The 21,123-nt window shown below is 42.9% G+C and overlaps 2 protein-coding genes across 9 annotated transcripts in view; both read left to right on the forward strand.

The window, feature by feature from the left end:
• LOC107373312 (homeodomain-interacting protein kinase 4-like) overlaps nt 1–21,123 on the forward strand; it is a 745,746-nt gene that overhangs the window by 359,021 nt on the left and 365,602 nt on the right. The gene's annotated exons all lie outside the window — the stretch shown is intronic.
• Nucleotides 804–21,068, forward strand: hnrpkl (heterogeneous nuclear ribonucleoprotein K, like). Of its 8 annotated transcripts, XM_054744462.2 has the most exons (18): nt 804–1,345; nt 1,418–1,449; nt 6,575–6,674; nt 7,059–7,166; nt 7,611–7,708; nt 8,432–8,488; nt 9,816–9,859; nt 11,026–11,098; nt 13,849–13,962; nt 14,075–14,203; nt 14,314–14,618; nt 14,812–14,865; nt 14,977–15,016; nt 15,821–15,836; nt 17,119–17,151; nt 17,275–17,342; nt 17,432–17,601; nt 18,063–21,068. In XM_054744462.2, the coding sequence occupies exons 4-18, from the start codon at nt 7,106–7,108 to the stop codon at nt 18,091–18,093; spliced, it is 1,293 nt and encodes a 430-aa protein (XP_054600437.2). In that variant the 5' UTR covers nt 804–1,345; nt 1,418–1,449; nt 6,575–6,674; nt 7,059–7,105; the 3' UTR covers nt 18,094–21,068. The 8 variants fall into 8 exon arrangements, with proteins under 8 accessions (XP_054600437.2, XP_015798447.3, XP_015798448.3 ...); XM_015942961.3 differs by lacking the exon at nt 6,575–6,674; XM_015942962.3 differs by lacking the exon at nt 6,575–6,674 and having other exon boundaries at nt 7,062–7,166.

Here is a 21,123-nt window from a genome sequence, read left to right on the forward strand (position 1 = left end):
AACCAGACAACTGCAGTGTAACAGCCATTTTTTTAAATGCACCATGTCATATTCAACAAGAGCTCATCTGCATTTTTAAAGGGATTTTTCATGCAATTGAGATATTTGCCTGCTTCCAGTTACATTTAAATGCTTGAGTTTTTTTTTCCTTTTTCTGGTAAGACAGTAAACATGAGGAAGGAATTAAACAGTCACACGTGCAGACATTTGAGCACTAAAGCTGTACAAAATGTATTTTAAGCATTGTATCGACACGTAGATTACTGTATTATTTTTTATTCAGTTCAATGCCTCGCGTGTACATGTAAATAAAATATGACACATCTGGCAACTTCTCTTGTCGTTGTGTTTATTTTTTATTTACAGTTAGTTGTAACTTCCATGGCCCTCAGGTCTAATTTTTTAAGCAGAAAGTTTTTCTTGATTTGAAATATTACTAGAATGGCAGGTCAACTAGTAGGACACATTTTAGTCCCATATCTTAATGCATTGAGCTTAATTGAAAGACAACCTAACAATCATTCTGGAAAAAAAATGATGTTGACATAAAAATGTAACAGTAATAATAATAATAATAATAATAATAAAATTTTGCATTATTATTGTTGCCCCATAATAACTTTTACTGCCCTAAATGCATGAAAAATGATAAAGAAACAAAACTGTCACCGTTTTTATTTATTTATTTATTTATTTTATTTTTTGTGTGTATACGTGAAAGGGTTACATTCTCTATAGTTTGGCAAGTTATGCATTATTAACTCCATTATTTCCATGTGGCATAACATTTAATTTTTGCTTGTAAATGCTTTGTAGTATTGCCCAAAAATACAGCTACTACTGAAAAAAAAATTACATATTACAGGGAAAAGCAATGAAAATAAAAATGCATCAAAAAACCGTTTACTGATTTCATTAATCACTCTTTTTATTCAAGGTTAAAGGATATCTTGATCTGTAGAATTTTAACCTGAAAGTCAAAATTCAGGACAGTAAAGCTCATGATCCGTCCCAGAAGCGATTGATATACGTTAGCCGGTGCGATGAGTGGGGCGGGGTATTCGGGATGCTGACTTTAAGATGTGCTTTTAGGCCTTAATCACGAATCAGAATCACATTAAATATAATTATACGTTGGATAAATTGCTCTACGATGCTATTTAAAGTATAATAATTCCCTTTAGCGGAATTAAGTGTCTTGGACCCAGGACCCGCCCAGCTGTGCTTCACTTGACAAACCAGAAACCAACAGAAAATAGTCAACAAATCGAGCTCATCCTCGAGCAGAACATTTTCAGGGCGAGGCGACTGCCGAGCACTGTGGTGAACGTGGACTCTTCTGCAGGTATTTTTTTCATCCATTACATAATTTTTATTCGGCTTGTACTGTTGCGTCATTTCGCTTTTTTGCTTTCAGAGGTGAGCGAATCCAGACCGCTCTGTAGACAGGTGAGTTGTTGGGCTGCTCTGTCGTTTGTCATCGTAACGCGCCATGGACATAAACGGGTAGACACCTCGCGACACTAGCATAGCAGGACTGTTAGCATAGAAAAAGTAATGTCAACACCGCTATCTAACCTTTGTTTGTACTGTGGGAGATGAACGCATTTTCCCTCTGAGCTGCGCAGTTTCACAGTTAATTTTAATAAAGATAAAAAGAAACAAAACGCGTTGTTGACATGCTGTGCTGTCTTACTGTGCACCAATGCAAACACGAGTTGGCCGAGGCTGCTCTCGTAAAACTCACGTGGGCTAAAATTGTACTATTGATTCATTAGCTATGCATGTAGGCGTTTACTAGCATCTCCTTTGATGTTTAGCCAGGCCAGTGGGTTCAGGAGTGATGCCAGCAGGAGAGAATGTAGCCTGTGTGCGCAGCAAGCAGCGGTGGGCAGTGCAAGCACAGGCCCTCTGAAGTCCAAGGTCTCTGTCATGTGTCCAGTCCGCTCCTGTCTGTTTTTAGTTGTTATGTTTACGCTAATCCACTTTTCTCCGTGGTTAAATAACCCCATCAGCATGCTGTCAAGTTCTGCAGAAGCTTTTATTCAGCCATAGATTAAAATCTGGTCTGTTTATATTAGAGAAAGATCTAAAAACAGACAACCCCGAGGAACATCATTGGAAACTAAACTGGTTAAAGAAACTTAGCCTTAGTTGTACTTCGTGCACTGGTGCGTTGCAAGTTAAAACGGTTTATGTAGGGTGACCATATTTTCATGTCCAAAAAAGAGGACAGGAGATCTGTGTCGACTGATGACATCACACTATGGCAAAACCTCACAAACCACGTTAGGACCCTTTTTTCAGGTGAAGAGGTAAAATTAATATCAGATTCTGTCAGCATAAAGGCTCTAAAACAATTCATATGTAAATATTTTGCATACTTATTGCAAAATCAAAAATTTATGCTGCTTTAGTGCTGCAACAGTGTTTTATTAATAAGAAATTATTATACCTTTCGTTTTACTACAGCATCGGTAAGCTTCATGTGCGCAGATTATTAAGAATGCTTGTTTCAGCTGTGAGATTAGACGATAGGATCAATGAGAAAAAAAAGTTTGTCATGAACTCCGTGGAAACTTTCAGAGAATCCACAAATAGCGACTTTCAAATGGTTTTGTTACTGACAGATTATTGCAATTTTAGAAAAGAAGCAGATGAGACGGCATGTCCGACAAATTTGTTTTTGTCGGACAATATTAGAACATGTCAGTGATGTCTGAAGTGTTTTTATAAGAACTGTACAATTAATACACCTGGGCAGGGTAGGAATTACACAGAGGCTTCTGGGGGAACCCAGTGAGGGGGGGGGGGGGGGGGCAGAATGCCTTGAAACAGCCCTGGGTGTGTGACTGAGTTTTGAAGGTGATCTGAATTGTATCAGATGTATAAATACTACATGTTTTATACAGATAAAAACTTGTAGTGGAGATAAATTACCTACATTTTACTTTCAAGCTTTGTTTTCTTGTTTTTATCTGACTATTGCCCTGTCCTCATCTTCTTGCATCTCCTCTAAACTCTCCAGAAAAACTGCTGCCTGGATTCTTACTTTTTCACCTCATCTATGACTACGTTTACATGCAGCCAATATCCGGGTTATGATCGGGTTAAGGTCGGTATTCGGGTTTCTGAGTTGATCAGAATAACCCGTTTACAAGCATAAATAGAAAGAGTTACCCCTAACTTGCATAACCCGATTTAAATGCGGACGTTGGGGTAGCGTCAGGATGTATGGACTACGTCCAGACGCAATATGCGTCATTTCCGGTTCTTCTTGTTCCGGTATCCGTGAAAACAACATGTTTCCCAGTTCGGAAGAGATAGCGACCGCGTTTGTTTGCGCTTTAGTTTCCTCGTCACTCCAAAAGTGTGGTGCTGTGCCGCGACTCGCCATGTTGCTCCCAACTTGTTGTTTACTTCCGGTGTTCTGGCGCATACAAGACGTCTCGCTACTCAAAAGACCAAGATTCCTTGCGAACAGAGCATGCGCAGAACACACGCTTTGATGGGGACAGGGTTTCCCTTACATAGGCGTAGCCGTGGCGGCCCGCCACGGCTGAAATCCCACCGCCACGCCTACAAGATCCCAAGTTTTTTCTTTATTTATTTTTTTTGTGCTGTTTCCCGAAGAAGCAGCAGGAATTACTATGTTGTCGCTTGTGATCACAGCCGGCGGGCAGCAAGGAGCAGGCAGGGCAAGGTGAAGTTACAGCATAAGTTACTGAATTTAAAATTAGAAAGGTAGCAGTGGATATAATGCTTTTTGGTTTACATGTTTCAATAGCATTAAGATAAATGAGTGTTGACGATCTTGACAGGGTTTCCACCAGTGCTTATTAGGCCAGGTTCACCTCCCCCCACCAGGCTAAGCATCACTTATTCATGTAAAATTTATTTATTTTTTCGTGTCTGACTTTAACCGCATCTAATACTGTATTACGGCGTGAGTGCAACAGCGACAACTTAAGATCCATGTGTGAGCAGCCTGAGAGGTCGGGTGTTTTCATCTGAACCCTTAAAACTTCCAGCAGGCTACACTGCACTATTGACGTGTTAGCGCGCGGCGCTAACAACTTAGCGACGTGACATGCCTCGGAGAAAGCATTAAACACGGACGCTTCTTCTGAAGCGGGAAAATAACACCTCTTCTTAAGCAGAGCACGACGTCACCTCGGCTCGTTCACGGCCGAGCCGGACTGAGCTCGATAACATTGACCCAGCACAGCCACTGGGTCGTTGGAGCTGCCCCGTGACTGCCTGATGGAAAACCAGCGGGTTTCATCAGACTCATAGTTTCTTGTTTTTGCTGGGGACCCCCTGTATTTTACCGCTCCCTCCTGCAGTCTTCCCCTATTAAAATTTAAAATGATTCTGTAAATTCCGTTTATCAATAGAAAAAATCTCTGCCTCTGCCAGCTGCAGTAAATGTAGTCTCCAAATAATAAGAGGTGCATTCATCTGTGTATCTCCTTTGATCCGCATTAGTGATATTCTCAGCACCAGAACAGTGAAGCAAAGAAAGATTCCTGAGTTTGTTAGTATTTTTATTTATTAGGTGCATCTGACCTGTTCTATTTTTCTCTGAAATGAGATCAAATCAGTGCTTCTATGGGTTGTCTCCACAGACAACCCATAGAAGCACTGTCTGTCTGAGTTATACCACAAAAATCCTGCAGTTCCACTAAAAGAGTGTTTACCTGCAAAACAGCCTGTTAGCTCAGCTTTCTGCTGCTTCTTCTGTAGCAAGTTAGCAGTACACAGGTTAGCTCCAGTAGCTGCAAAGTCTGATGTTCCACAGGTTCCTGAAAAATTAGCAAACTTATTTACATAAACTACAATAATTTATTCCATGAAACCAGTAATGAATATGTTAAGATGAGTTTTTAATACGTCTCTCTGGAACAATAGACCATTGTCCTGAGGCTAGCACAATGGCTTGCTTAGCAGCTAGCTAGTGAGCTAACGTCTAGTTAAAACCAACTTAAAAAGTGGCTTAACTTACAGATTAACTAAGAAAAGATAAAATATATTATCAATACTCACTTTAGATCCTCAGTAGACACGACAGACAGCAGAAATAATGTGTTTGGGGCTCAAAATTCATGTTGTTGACCGAGGTGTAGGGATGGGTACCGAATTCGGTACTTTTTAAGGTACCGACCGAATTCCATAGTATCGACCGCACACCGATTCACGTCATTTCAAACGGTGCCTCGTTTCGGTACCCGTCCATCCTAACGAGAACTTGCCAAGACAGCTGCGCATGCGCAGGAGCGTTTTGTCGTCGCTTGCTGTGAACCAGTTGTAAACAGAGCAGCATGGTAGAGAGAACGCACGCTAAAGCTTGGGTCCACTTCACTAAATGTGATGGGTAACTGGATGAAGAAACCAGCGACAACGATCTAAGTGAGACATCCTCATCTTAATCTGCTCCGGTAGGTAAATATAATTAGCTTGATATATTAGCTTCCGTTTCGCTAATGGTGCGTTCGCTTTCTCCTCGGAACTCCGAATTTCCGACTAGAACAACATGAACGCGCTCTAAAGTTTGGCTTCACTTTACTAAATGTGACGGGTGAAGACGAAACCAGTGACGATCTAAGTGTGAGGCATCGTTTTAATCTGCTCCTGCAGCTAAATAAACTGTTTAAGATATTGTTAGCTTGATATGTTAGCTTCCATTGCCACCATTGTTATCAGCTAATGGTGCGTTCGCTTTCTCCTCGGAAATTCTAACTTCCCAGTAGGAAAAATCAAATGAAAAAGGATGGCAAAAGGAATGAAGACACAGTAAATTTAGTTCACAGTAAAGATGTTTGCTTCAGTTTAATTATCAGCTTATAAAACTACAAGGGCAATGTTAAAATACAAACAGTTATATGTTATTTATTGTGATATTTATCAAATATTGTTATATATTGAGAAAAATATATATTTAATTATAAAAGAGAATTAAAATAATAAACACTCAAAAGTATCGAAAATTGGTACCGTTAAGTACCGGTATCGATTCGTAGGTACCGGGAATTAGTACCGGATCGATTCAAATGTCAAAGGTACCCATCCCTACCGAGGTGGGAAAAAAAATGTCTTGTAGGATACATCACTTCCGGGTCACTGAACTGTCACTCAAGAGAAACCACTGTCCTATGGGAGAGGACTTCTCAGAAGTCCCGCCCACCCGAAAGGGTTGTGTCAGAATTGCAACCAAAAACTCAGGGATTGCAAAGGAGAAAGCCAGACAGTGTAAGTGCAAATCTGGTAGTGAGAGCAAAGCTGTGAGCAGCGAGAACGAAACTAAGGAAACTGATAACAAAAACACATAGAGGCAAACAGAACAAGGAAACATACTTTGTTACTCATTTTAAGAAGTTGATTCAGATAGTAAGTTTTACTTTTGAAACATGATTTTTTCCTTTAGTCAATATTTTTGTTCCGTCAATTTATTAATTTTTGTTTGACCGTCAAAGTGTTTTTCTTGATCATTTTAAGAATCTGATTCAGATCGTGAGTTTTTATTTTGAAACAAATGTTTTTTCTCTCAATGTCTTAAAATTTGTTTGCTCTCCAGTGTTTTTCTTGATCCTATTGGCACAAATCTAATCCCATCGAAACCCCCCAGGACGCCCCGGACAGAGTGAAAAGTGGACATGTCGGGGGGAGAAAAGGACGTATGGTCACCCTAGTTTATGAGCATTGTACAGCTAGGCTAATTTTTATGCTTTAATCATAATTAAAGCTGATGGTGTTATTCGGAATCATAAATCACCACAGTAATAACTAAACAATCACATGTTGAAAAATACCAGCTCCATATTTCGAGTCATTTTGTAAGCAACAAATTGCACAAAATTGATCAAACAAAAATCTAACTTCTGTGGATGAGCGAGTGAGCGAATGATGAAGTCACAGCATGAGTGTCTGACAATAAGAACTGATTTGTTGGAATCCTGCAGTTTGTAATCAAATTTTGCTTTTGTTTGTGCAAAATGTGTCGGTAATTGTTTTAATCCACTTCCTTCCTTCCTCCCCTCTGATTCCTCTACTCACTCTAGTAGATCCAGTAAAGAACCAGTTTTTTTCCTGAGTCTGGTCCACGACGATGGAGTTGAAAGACGAACCGCAGGATGAAGACACCACATTTAGCAACACGGACACTAATGGTAAGTTTTTGTGATCTGTGTTTTTAATAGTTGCTGATGCATATGGACCAAAAGAATTGATTAAATTTTTTTTTTTATTTGTTCATGCAAATTTTGTTCACTCAAGAATTAAATAAATAATAAAGATTTTTGGCCAGCGCTGCTTAGCATGTGGACAGTCAGATGGTTGAGGGATGCTCTCGTCCAGGATACTGCTATTCTGTGGGCCCTGAGCAGATCTGTCCATGTTTTAATTCAGGAAGAGGACATATTGGTGCTGGACTTCACCCAGGTTACAATTGGCTGCTGATGGACACAGTTTCTTTTGCATATTTTTTTCAAATTGTATTTTTTAAACTTTTTCCATTAGTTAAAACTGATAAAATGTTTGCATTTTGTTTATTTCTGTAATGTTTTAAATGTGTAACGTGACAAATGAATGGACTTGCCTTGTCTTCTGTCCAGGTAAACGCCCTGCCGAGGACCTGGATGAGGAGCAGGTCTTCAAACGTTCACGTAACACAGATGAGATGGTGGAGCTGCGAATGCTGCTTCAGAGCAAAGTAAAGACAAGTGACCCCAAAATTCCACTATCTCCGCTCCGCTCTGCCCCCGCTTTCCGCTGCCGCTCGCTTCCGAACTCAAATTATGCTATACCTGCTCTACAAGGGCTCCGCTCCGGTGTGGAGACCTGAGGTGGGCAAACAAGCATGCGTGAGATTTTCGAAATCTTGCGATACAGTCCGAGCAATAAACGCGGAAGTTAGATCCAAACACCCGTTGTGTGGGAGAAGCATCAAAATGAACTGTTTAATCTGCCCATCATTTGTGTTGAGAGATCAGCAGTGTTTGGATCAACAAAGGGTGACTGCTTTGATAGTGGAAACTATTTATGGCTTATTTTTGTGCATTTAAAGTTCAGCCGCCATTGATAGTTGTTAAAAGTTGTTAAACCTGTGCATATGAAACAAAAAACGCCTTTTGTTTATCGATTTATTGTGAAATAACGGAAGTTGTGCTCACTCCCTTTCCTGTTGGGCGGTTGTGATTTCTGTCCATTGACTGCGGAGGTGCTCCGGCGTCCGGCAAAAATGGAATCGATCCTATTTTTGTCGGACGGCGGAACGGCCGCAGTAGTGGAATAGCTCTGATTGACTACAACGGGACCGATTTTGCTGCGTAGTTCGTGCCGGAGCGGAGATAGTGGAATTTTGGGGTTACTCCGGGCCCTTTTGCCATTCATTTTTTTCTACTAGTTGATTAAACTTTTTTTTCCCCTTGTACAGAATGCCGGAGCTGTTATTGGAAAGGGTGGCAAGAACATAAAAGCTCTGCGTACGGATGTGAGTAAGAAGATAAAAATGCCTTAAAGTATACCTGCACACAAGGAAAGCGTTTAGGTTTTAGGTTAGATTTCTTGTAGATCTTTTATTTTTTTTTACCAAACAGCTCTGTTGTAATTATTTTAATTTGTTTTTGGCAATAATTCTACTCACTTGGTACCTTAAAGCAACACTTAATACATTTCCCACTTCTCCCTCCTAATGGTTGAAACAACCCTGCTTGCTGCAGCCTGCTGTAGCTAGTATTAACAACGAGCTAACGCTAAGGCAAGCCCTCTAATACTAAATAAGCCACAAAGTAAAAATATCCACACCGTTGGACTATTACGTACAAGTCCAGTAGCAACAAAGCCAGGTCATCATCAGTGTTTTTTTCTTGTAGATTTTGTAGCTTCCTTCAGCTCCTTCAAACTAGTATAGGCCACGCCGTCGCTCTTAATTTTATTTTCAAGCTTCACTATGATGCCAACCGAAAAGACATTTTTCTGGTGCATTTTACAAAACTGTTAAATGTGGTTTCTGGTCAGCAGAGGGCTACAGAGTGCTGTCCAATGTGAAATTCTCAAGTTTCTGACTAAAGACCCACTGAATCTAGTTTCAAAGCAATACCTTAATGTGTTGAAGCTCTTTAAATTTGCTTTAAGGCCCAGACCCTTTGTTTGTTGCTGTTATTTACCTGACACGAACAGGTGTGTGCCATTACTAGTGCGTATTGACCAGGACACTTTATCAGATGCTTTTATTGGATTCTATTTTTCCAGTCCAGTGTCTGCTGACTTCCAACCTTATTCTAGTTCCTCTGTCCGTGCTGAAGCTGTGTTTTTTTACTGTCACAGCAGCCGACTAAAAGTCCATTTTCATAAGGGTGGAATAAACAGTTTTGTGCTCCAGACTGCTCGTTAAATTTGTCTCTGTCCAAGTCGTACTTCCTGTTCTTCTTCACTCACCACAGTTTCTCTCATTTCACGTTTGGGACAAAGTATAGCGTGTATTCAATTAAAACTGTATTCCTTCTCCCCCTCTTCCCTTCTCCTTTACTTTTTTGTGTTCTTACTTTCGGCCACCTTCCTCCGTTGCCCATGTACTGGATCAACATGTCCCTCCTGCCTTGCCCACGTTGACGTTGGCCCAACCTCCGCCCGCCCCTGAACGCCCGCCCACCTGACACTCCCGGTTGGCCCTGCCCATAAACTGTGCCCTTCCTTATTTGGGCACCTAACTTGACATGATGTGATTGAATGCCCTTGCCCAATGCCAACCTCCTCCTCCACCTCCACCACCACCACCAACACCACCTCCTCCTCCTCCTCCTCCTCGGCCCATGCAGTACAATGCCAGTGTATCAGTCCCAGACAGCAGTGGCCCAGAGCGGTATGTCCCACCAGTTATTGCCTCACTGCCTGACTAGAACAGTCAAACACATGTCTTTGATAACCTGCCTTCTGTTGCAACCTTTTTATATGCGTAACAGTGTACCCCCACCCCCCCAACTCCTCCAGCTGTAAGACACGTGTATTGTTCCTTGATTTTTTTTCTGTCCATTTTTAGCATTTCTCTTAAGTTGAACTTTTCTGTTGTTAAATATTTATGCAGAAAATCACCAAGTGTTGGTATTCTATATGTAGCGATGCAGCAGTTTCTTGCTCTTATCAGCCCCTCCCCTCCCCTGACCTCCACCCCTCCCCTCCTCCTCTAACCCCCCCCCCCCCCCCCTTCTCACCATGACTTGTCCATGATCGCTGAGAGAGAGCTCTGGCTCCGTCCCTCTTGCTCTGTCTCTTCATTAATGTTGTCTCTTGGTTTCATTATGCTGCACCCCACCCCCCTGTAGAATTTCTCTCAGGTTACATCAGATCAGGTCTGCTTGCCAAACTTTTCATAGCCCCCCCCCCCCAACCTGCTCCTATTCTGTCCCAATAAGCACTTGATAACCACTTGCATTTCCTCTCCCCTTCCCCGACCCCTCTGCTGTTACTGTTTTTTTTCTACTGCCCACTTCATCTCCTGTCACCTTGGCGCTCTTGCACTCTTCTCCCCCTTCTTCCCCATCTCCTTCCCAACCCCTCTGGTCACAGTGAGAAGGTGAGCTGGTGGTGCAGTTGTCATGGCGAGCTGTTTATTTAGGCTGTTACCTTTCCTTCCCCCCAACCTGCTGGTGGCAGGATGGTTACAGAAGGACTTTCCTGCTCTTCTAGTCTTCCTCCCCCCTCCACATCTGTGTGGCCAGTTTCTCGTTTTAAGCTGTTTTTCAATCTGTGCATCCTCCCGAGGCTACTCTTTATGTGAGAGTAAAATTGGATTCAGTGCATGTCTCCTGCTTATTTATAGTCAGAGTAGTGTAAGGGGAAAGTAATAATGTAGCAAAAGATGCAGCAGTCTTAGTTTCTCCATTTTTACTTAGAAACTTTTCACAAATCTGTTTGTAACTGTTTGCTGGACTGTTTCTCATCAAATTTTCATCAGATTTTGCTCGCTGTTCTGCTCCATGTCTGTTTTGTAATTCCTTACTTCCTTTTGGCCAAAATGATTCCTTATAGGATCCTCAGTGTGAGCGCCGGTGTCGACACCATTGGAGAGATCCTGCTGAAAATAATACCAACGCTGGAGGAGGTGAGCTGTTCTGGGTTCCTGCTCACATGGGGGTGAAACCCATTATTGATACACCTAGTAACACTTCCATGTCTTACTCTTTCATATCTTTTTGTGTTTGTGATGTCATCTAACAACACACTGCACTGGTGTGTAATCAGGTTGGGGGGATTGGACAAATGCATCAACCATGGATGTAGGTCGGGGCGATAAATCGATTAAATGAATTGTTTCGAATTTTTTGTTTTAGGTGAAAACAAAAAAAAAATAGAATTTTTATGTAATAGCTAGGGATGTCGCGGTTGAGGAATTCCCCCTGCGGTGATTCAGGGTGGCTTAATATTGCGGTGTGCAATATTATTGCAGTCCTTTTTTTTATTGCAGTACTATCTAAACATAATGTTTACACATTTAAAAAAGGTTAAAAATTGCCGTGCCTTCTTTTATAACGCTTTACTGAATGCAGATCAAAGGGCAGTAACAACACAGAATGCAGTAACGTTTGTTTGTCCGACAGTCGGAGTCCGACTGAACTTAAAAACAACAAAATTCAGGAGAAGGTTAAACTTTTAAATGCAAATTTGGCTGCAGCGTCTAACAAATAAGAAACAAGTCCCCATTTTGTTTAGTTGTTTAAAATCAAGCATAAAAAATTGCATGTACCGGGCGCGCGCGCGCCGGGGGGTGGGGCACTATCATTTCACTTTCACACACACGAATGACGGTGCTTTATAGCTCGGTCACGTCCTTGTTACCCACAAGGAAAACCAGCATGTTAACTACGCTTTGAGAGAGGATCTGAGAGGGGGGGCAACATTTCCAGCAACACTGAAAACCCTCTCGGATGGTGCGCTCATTGCACTTACCCCAAATTCCACTACCTCCGCTCCCCTCCGGTCCGGCCCCGCTCGCTTCCGAACTCAACTTGCGTGCGACTCTGGCGAGCAAAGGGAATCTCTCCCGGTTGTTGCTCCACCATGTCAGGGGGGTTTCTTTAGGGTGGATGCATTCCTCCTGCAGGTAGCGAGTGAGCTCCAGCTCGGCTCAAACTCTCTTCGGGACGGTTGCAGAAGCAGTGCTTGTCCGGGACTTCAGCAGGTCTCCGAGCGTTTATTATTTATTTATTTTTTGCCGCTGGTGGCAGCTCCGTCTCGGCCAAGGACTCTGGCTGCGCAGCAGCTGACGTACTGAAAACCAAAGCGCTCCCAAAGGAGCGAAGTAACGTTTCGTTTTGATACCAGTGCAGCCATCCTTCTCAACATGCATCATTGAGTTGAACCAAGTTCAGTAATCGCGGTGGCCCATGATGCAGCGCGGTGGGCTTCTTCATATTGCGATATTTCATTTTTGCGGTTACCGCGACAGCCCTAGTAATAGCGCCATTTTGGCCTCCCGGAGCTTCCATAGCGTTAGTTTCACATAACCGCGACAACAACGTCACAGCACACACACGAAACAGCAACCGCAAGCGACTCCACGGTGAGAGTGGGAAGTTTGTTCCTAAGAATGGAATGAAGTCATCCGTTGTTTGGAACTGGTTTGGGTTTGCTGCGACGAACGTGGAGCGTGGCACTTTTATTCCAAGAGGGTCTTCATTTATTCCTTATTCATCTCAGAAATGAGGGTTACATTTGTCTTGCTTGTGATTAAATAAAAAACTAAATTGGCTTCACGGTGCCTTCCATTTGTACTTATTGCTATTCTTAATAATTGAAGGGACGAGAGAATCGGAAAAAAATTGTAAATCGAATTAAAAAAATTGTATCGGGAGATTTAGTTTTTAGGTCGTATCGCCCAGCCCTACATGGATGATAGCTTGAGACTTTCACTGATGACTTTTAAAAGCTAAAGTTTTGTTGTGCTTCTTAGTCTGAGAAGGGACATAAAATAGTTCCAGGTCAAATCAGTGTCTTCAGTGCAACACTCTTTATAAATTCATAGCAATAGAAAGTTATGATTCTTGTTATTCCAATGATAAATGCCAATCAAGTATACAATCACATCTTAAGACACTGCAAATACTTTTGTCTATCCACTCAGAAGTACACAATAATGTCTAAAGCCTGATTATACATCTCCATCAGCTCGGGAGTGGAGTCGCACACAGCAAACCCCCCCCCCCCCCCCCCCCCCCCCCCCCCCGGACAACACAGACAAATTTGTCGGTTCAGTCCAAGCAAAGCTGTGATAACACATCATCAGGGCTCTAGTTCATGTAGACACTCCCCTTAAAGTTGCATGTCCCAACCCACTTCATCTGCAAAACATAGACATTGATGGCGAGCTACCGCTAATGTCCTTGTAGGTTCTTGTAGGACAGGAAGACAACAACAACGGATGATGTCAGAGCTCACATTTGGATAGATCCATGGTTTGCCTGTTGGGTAGTTTGGATCCTGTACACAGCTGCACACGTTTCTAGCCTTAGGCAGGGTCATGCAGCCCTTGGGGTAAATTGGCTAATCGGCATGCAGCTAATTTAATATTCATGTCCTGGCCGAGTGGGTGGGGCAAACCCGTTTTTCTATTCTAGGGCTTTATTATGGGGTTATGGGATCACTGGGTCTTTTTGAGCCCCAACAGAGTTTAATGTGATGTATGAGGCCAACCAGCCAGTGGTAGACAGAGTTGCTCCATAATTCATTCATTGCATAAAATCCATGATTCAGTCCTCACAAATTATAGCAAATATTTAGATTTCTGCACACGGCGTACAGCTTTTAACGTTGCTAGCCTAGTCTAATGCCAATTGCCACCTTAAATCTCCACAGTACCAACATTATAGTGGAACTGATTTTGAGTGTGAGCTTCGCCTGCTGATCCATCAGAGCTTGGCTGGTGGCATCATCGGGGTGAAAGGCGCCAAGATAAAGGAACTGAGAGAGGTAAGATATTCTGATCCTCCAGACTAAGAGCTAAAATGATATTTGTGTTTTATGGGTGGTGCAGAGTCGAAGGGACCACAGGTCTGAAGACAGTCATGCTTTTTTGTTTTAGAACACACAGACCACCATCAAGTTGTTTCAGGAATGCTGTCCACACTCCACCGACAGAGTTGTTCTGGTGGGAGGAAAACCGGAATGTGTCGTTGAATGTATAAAAGTTATCTTGGAGCTGGTGTCAGAGGTGAATTTGCTCTCCTGGTGTGTGGCACAGTACTCGGCGGAGAGAGTGTTTTAGCTTTAGTCTTCTGTAACTTGAGTCGTATTTTTAGTTGAGTTGTTTTTATTTTTCAGGCACCAGTTAAAGGTCGCGCTCAGCCTTACGATCCCAACTTCTACGATGAGACCTACGACTACGGAGGCTTCACTGTGATGTTCGAGGACAGGAGCAGACGACCCATGGGGGGGTTCCCTGTTCGTGTGCGTGGTGGTTTTGAATGCCTACCCCCCGTGCGTAGCAGCAGGCCTTTGCCCCCCTCCAGAAGGGACTATGATGACGTGAGCCCCCGTCGGTGTCCTCCACCACCGCTCAGCAGAAGTAGAGGGGGGAGCCGAGCTCGTAACTTGCCTCTTCCCCCTCCTCCTCCACCACGGGGAGGGCAAGTGTCAACCAACATGTGGTCATTGGATTGTTTTGGCTGCTTTGACAGATCATGTCATTTAATTTTCTTTTCTTATTTTATGAAGTGAAACTGAACTTAAATGAACTTAAATTTAAAAATGGTGACACCCATTTTAAAATCCAAAAATGGAGATTTTATTTGTACTTTTCTTGTGTCTGATTATTTGCAGGGGAGACAGGTTTTCACATGGCAACTATCACAGCAGCATGAACGACAGACCAAGGTGAGAAAGACTTTTTCATTTCCTTTCTGATGGTCTTATTAGCAGAAAATCTGAAATTATTCCAGATAATTGCTTCAGATTCCCAAGGTAATTCTTCTCTTTGGTCCGTAGTGACAGAAGAAGTCGAGGAGGCGACCGTTATGACAGCATGGTGAGTGTCGGCAGCTGAAGCTCTAAGGCTCAGTCCTGTTTGTGGAACATTTGTTTTTCACACGATACGATTGTTTCCTTCTGAGTGTACGACAGCACAGAGGCTCCGTTTTCACTGTGTATGCACACTCTTGTAGACCTGTTGTTGCCTGGCAACAGTTGTCTCCGTGGTTACCACGCAGCAGCTGAGTACGTAGAACAGAGATCCAGCAAAGCTAGCATATGAAGTTGAGCTGAAACCAGTGGTTCCTGAAGGAGCTCTCTGCCGGTTTTAGCTGCAAGTAAACCGTTTCAGCTTTGTGCTCGGCAGATGCGACCACCGAGGGTGAAACGAGATGTGATGACAGCTCTGACATCACTCTTTACAGTTCTACTTACTTTAACAGCTCGTTAAATGCTTTATTACAATAAAGTCAAGGTTTGTGTTGCAGCTTGTCAGATGAACAGATTGGACTTTTTTATGTCCTTCAGGTAAACCACAGGTCCCTCGCTATTGGTCAGTCCCAACTGGCTAGAACTGATGTTAAAGATCACGTTTATCTACAAACCGTTTGATCAAAAGTGTGGTGGGCAACAGCTGGATCATAAATTGCTTGGACGTCGACCTGTTGATACTTCAGACTAAGATTAATACATTAAACTAATGGTGAAGTTTTATCCCGTGTAAGGTTAAATAAAATCTCTGAAGTGTCTAAAACGAATACATCAACTTACTGAGATAAAAGTCTGGATGCTCTTAAAGCTCTGAGTTCATATTAAAACTAATTCTCTTGTTTTTTTTCTCCCTTTTGATCCCAAAATGCAGAGTGGAAGTGGATATGGTAGGTGTGGTTTTTCTGTAAGAACTTTCTACTGTTCTAATGTGCTTAGTCAATAGATTTAATAACCAATGAAGAATACTTTATAAAATGTTTGTTGTCCTTCACACGGACGTAAAGCACAAGACTTGTGCATTTTCAGGATTTATGTCCATGAAATAACACCGTGGCAGGAAAATAGTTGCTGCCGTAAAGCAGCCCAGGGTGGGAGCAGGCATTTTTTAGAAGAAGTGCTACTTCGAAATTGAACAGTTTTTGTTTGTCGTAAATGTCGTCACTTCTCTTTAGAGTCTTTTCACAATCTTCAGTCTACAACGTGCTGCTGGAAAAGCTGTTCTTGTCTGTAAAAGCTCACCTTTAAACCCAGCTGTCAGAGATGTGGACTCGAGTCACATGACTTGGACTCGAGTCATTATTTTTAATGACTTATGTCTTGACTTGATAAAATCTATAAAGACTTGCGACATGAATCGACTTGCATCTGTTGACTTGATGATGACCTGAGCATATTTGATATTTTAGCACAAAAGAGGCACGACATGGACAAAAACCATGAATCATTCTTCGTTCTGGGTTTGATTTCCTGCTAAATGTTGCAGCACTTTGTTCATAATCTGTTTCAGTTGCACTTCCTGCTGTTTGAGTAAAAAATGAAACTTTAAGAAGCTTTATTTCTGGAAGTTATTTATTTTTATCGTCATTAAATAAAAGTTGGACAGATGATGGGAAAATTAAAAGTTAAGGACTTGGACTTCCACATCATTGACTTTGGACTCTACTTGGACTTGGTTGTCTTTGACTTGGACTTGACTGGAAAGACTTGTGACTTACGGTGACTTGGCCACACCTCTGGCGGTTGTTAAACAACAGCAGGGATCTGAGCAGGCTAAAGAGGCGAAGCAGTAGTCCATCACTGGAGCTGGTTTGTTTTTACCTTCTTTTGGATTAGTGAGGATTTCACCGTAGTTCCAACGTGTGTCCTAAAACGGTCTAGATTTGGCTGATGAGCGTTTCTAAATGCAGTTGAACCGAGCTTCATGTCTGTGACACCGACCTTCAGTGCTGATAGTTGTAAGATCCTTTTATAAAACTGTATTTCTTAAACCGCACATGGGGACACAGCTACTGTAACACGTAGTTTAGTAAAATATGGAGTGATTAGTAAAAACCTGGGACATTTCTAATAAAAATGGAATTATATAATAATTAGTCACAGCTTGTGGTGTTTTTTTCATTTTTCACTTTGCTGTTCTTTTTGCCCCCTCCCCTCCTCCCTCCCACCAAGAACACAGCTCTTCCTGGGAGCGCTTTCACTCTGGTGAGTTGGGATGGATCGCTGCTGTCCCAGAGTTTTGTTTCCTAACCTGAAGGGATTGTTTTATTTCTATCGTGTGTCTCAACGACCGATTCCCCTCAACTGCTGTTGTTGTACACTGCTCAGGGGGCAGAGGGTCATACGGGGACCTCGGAGGCCCGGTCATCACAACACAGGTTACCATCCCAAAAGATGTGAGTTAAACTTGACTCTTGCTGTAAGATGTTTTAACTGGGACTGCTGGATTCATTTTCTCTGGATCAATGTGGCGATTTTCCTACAGCTGGCGGGATCCATCATCGGTAAGGGCGGCCAGAGGATCAAGCAGATCCGCCACGAGTCTGGGGCATCCATCAAGATTGATGAGCCACTAGAGGGCTCTGAGGACCGCATCATCACCATCACAGGAACACAGGACCAGATCCAGAATGCCCAGTACTTACTGCAGAACAGGCACGTGCTTTCCCATAAACATCATCATCATCATCATCATCAAGGCTGAGGAGCCTCTTTTGCTCTCATCATCATCGTCATCAGCTATATGGATGCAAATCATTTCTTTGTTTCTTCTTTTAAATATGAAGCTACAGTTCAGTAATTCTTCCACTTCTAAAACGTTAAGCTGTGATTCTGGAAAACGAGTACCTGACAGATTTGGGCTTCTGAAACACATTTAGGGACGTTTCTGCTAGTTTGACATGTTTATCGCTTATTTGGAAGATGAATCCGTAATAAAACCAGAATAACTTTTCTGTTCACTTCCTTTGTTCATCACAAACTGGCGTAGCAGGCCTCTGTTGTATCGTCCTGTTTCTCTGCGGCCTTTTTACAAAGATCTTCTCATTAAACACGTCTGTGACGGAAGATGCTGACTCGTGCTCCTGGTCACATGCTTTCTTTTTTCTCCCCACCAGTGTGAGGCAGTACTCTGGTCGCTTCTTCTAGAGAGGAGTCACCGAAGACGAACGCCACGCCGCCATACTGTCGTCTCATCCAGAGCTACCATCCTTCCTCTTTACACCGCAGGTTTTACCTAAAGGAGTGAGGACAACCGACGGTTCTGCGCTGGCATCATACTCATTATTTTCTTTGGTGTAATCCCGCCGGTGTGATAACTCGGTGTTATGAGCCGACCCTTGACCTTATCATCTGGTTTGGTCCAGCAAACAGAATGTCCTTTTTTTCTCTACAATTGTTTCATTAGTATTTTTCAAAAGATTTTTAAATTTAAATACAAACATGCATGGGTCTGGTATGAATGGTTAAACAATAAAATGAAATATTTATTTCTTCCCCATCATCACTCTTCCTTCTGGAGGGCTGAGATGTTCAAACATGAAGTTTGGGGGATTGGACTCGTGAACGTAGAAGTTCAGAAGTCATTTTACTAATGAAGCAAAAATGTGTGTTTTGTAGTTTGAGCTTAAGTGTTACCATGGAAACAAGACATTCATTGCGCATTAGCTTTAGTATTGGCTGGCTGAGTCAAATGTGTGAATTAGACTAATGATGAAAGTACACCCAGCGGTCGTTCCTGGTAGTGGTGGGAGGGACTAGTGGTACCTGTACGGTGGCCTCGCCTCTGTCTGTGCCCCAGGCAGCGCCGGCGCTCCGCACACGCACACAGCGCGTAGGGCGCCACGCCGGGGAAGGGGCACCAAACGCAAGCTTATAAAAAAGTAATATAAAGACAGATTTCAATTAGAAGATGTGCAAAGCAAGTTAACAGCATGTTTACAGAGAGAAAACAATACAAAAAGGAAAGAAGATGGACCGTGTCCACTTTTCACTCTGTCCGCGGCGTCCGGACTGCTGGTTCTTGTATTGATGAAAATGTCCGGCTTTTCATCCAGGAGCAGGGATCGAATTATGGGGGAGCTGTATATCCTACACATCCAGGGGAGCCGGAAAAACGTTTTCTACCTATATTACATCATTTATGGACTCTTGAGCAGAGAGCACAGACAGCTGCACAGCGCTGATCGTTGGTGCGCAGCGCTCCAGGCAGCTGCATCCAGCGCACGGTCCATTCTCAAAGCGGCGCAACCAAAAAACTATAGTTAACACACGATCGTTCATGTCCGCACATGTTCTCTACTTTCTGTCATTTGTGCCTGAAGCGCTCTGCTACTGCGGAGCTCATCACCTGTGCTGCGGTGATTTCACCTCAGCAGCATCGAAACGCGCACTCCGCTTTGCGGTCAGGAGATCCCTTTGATCTGCTCAAAAGTTACTGATGAGGTGAAAAAGTAAGAATCCAGGCAGCAGATTTTCTGGAGAGTTTAGAGGAGATGCAGGAAGATGAGAGACAGACAGGACAGGAAAATAGTTAAATAAAAACAAGAAAACAAGTGTTGAAAAGTAAAATGTAGGTAGATTCATCTCCACTACGTGTTTCTACCTGTATAAAACAATAAGTTACACACATGTCATATTTATACATTTGATACAATTCAGATCACCTTCAAAACTCAGTCACACACCCAGAGCTGTTTCAAGACATTTTGGGGGCCAAGGCAAAATGACCCCCCCCCCCCCACACACACACACGCACACACTAAATATCAATCCTCGTCTCGTCTTCCTCCGCTTATCCGGGTCGCGGGGGCAGCATCCCAACTAGGGAGCTCCAGGCCGTCCTCTCCCCGGCCTTGTCCACCAGCTCCTCCGGCAGGACCCCAAGGCGTTCCCGGACCAGATTGGAGATGTAACCTCTCCAACGTGTCCTGGGTCGACCCGGGGGCCTTCTGCCGGCAGGACATGCCCCAAACACCTCCCCGGGGAGGCGTCCAGGAGGCATCCTGACCAGATGCCCAAACCACCTCAACTGGCTCCTTTCGATCCGGAGGAGCAGCGGTTCTACTCCGAGTCCCTCCCGAATGTCCGAGCTCCTCACCCTAAATATCAATCCTACTTTTTGGAAAGTAATAAGCAGTTTGTGCATACAAGAGAATTAAAGATAATTTAAGGCGAAGTGCTTGCACATACTGTGTTATTGTGTTGTTTTTTCTGTGTGTGGGGGGGGGGGGGGGGGGGAGCACCACAAAGCCTTTGTGCTTAGGGCACCAAAATAGCTAGCAACGGCCCTGGCCCCAGGGCAGCTGTGGCTACATGGTAGCTCATCACCATCAGTGTGAGATTGTGCTTGAAGCGCTTTGGAGTCCTCTGATTCCAAAAGACGCTATACATGTGCGGGTCATTTATCATTTGTCTTCAAGTGGAGCGACGCTCCATCTTTTCCTGGGTTTACTCTAATCGCATCTGAAGAGAAAACAATTCATCTGCATAAAAGTAGCAGACTGTTGGGATAACAGGAAACAGTAGAACGTCTGCTTTTTCCCCCTTTGGGGAGACAAATGTATAAGGACTTTGTAAATATTTCCTTAGTTCTGTGAGCATTGTTTGACCCAAGCTCTAAAGTTTTCTTAGATGAAGAACAGCAGCAGCATTAGGTCATCTTCAGCCTTTCTTTCTGTGGTGGCCCTGATTGGTCCAATTTAATGAAAAAATATCTTGGAAAATACCCGAAAACTGACTTAAACTTTTACAAAGTAAAATGTAATAATAATAATATGTAAATAAAAGAAACAGACGTGTCAAAACAAAATGAAGCATTTTGGAAACAAGTTGTGGTTTTCAAAAGTTTTGTATGAAGATATTTTCTTAACTACTGTTTCCTGATTAGTGTTCTCATATTTGTAAACATTAGATTTTGCTGCTCAGGGCCACCTTTCCTTTCAAGCATCATTGGGTTGGTTTTCCACCTCTTGCTGTTTTGTAGCCTCAGCATCTGAGTCCCTTTTCGACCGTTTTTAAGGTTTTGATGCAGTTTTGTGAGGTGCATGCAGCCTTGTGAGTCCATGACTTGTGCATCTGTAATAAGTGCAGGAGGTGAGTAAATAAAGTCTGTCACAGCTATAGGTGTTTTTGTTGTTATTGTTGGAATACACACGTTTGCGGTCTTGCTCCCAGTAA

The sequence above is a fragment of the Nothobranchius furzeri genome, chromosome 6 (assembly GCF_043380555.1).
Source record: "Nothobranchius furzeri strain GRZ-AD chromosome 6, NfurGRZ-RIMD1, whole genome shotgun sequence".
Lineage (NCBI taxonomy): Eukaryota > Metazoa > Chordata > Actinopteri > Cyprinodontiformes > Nothobranchiidae > Nothobranchius > Nothobranchius furzeri.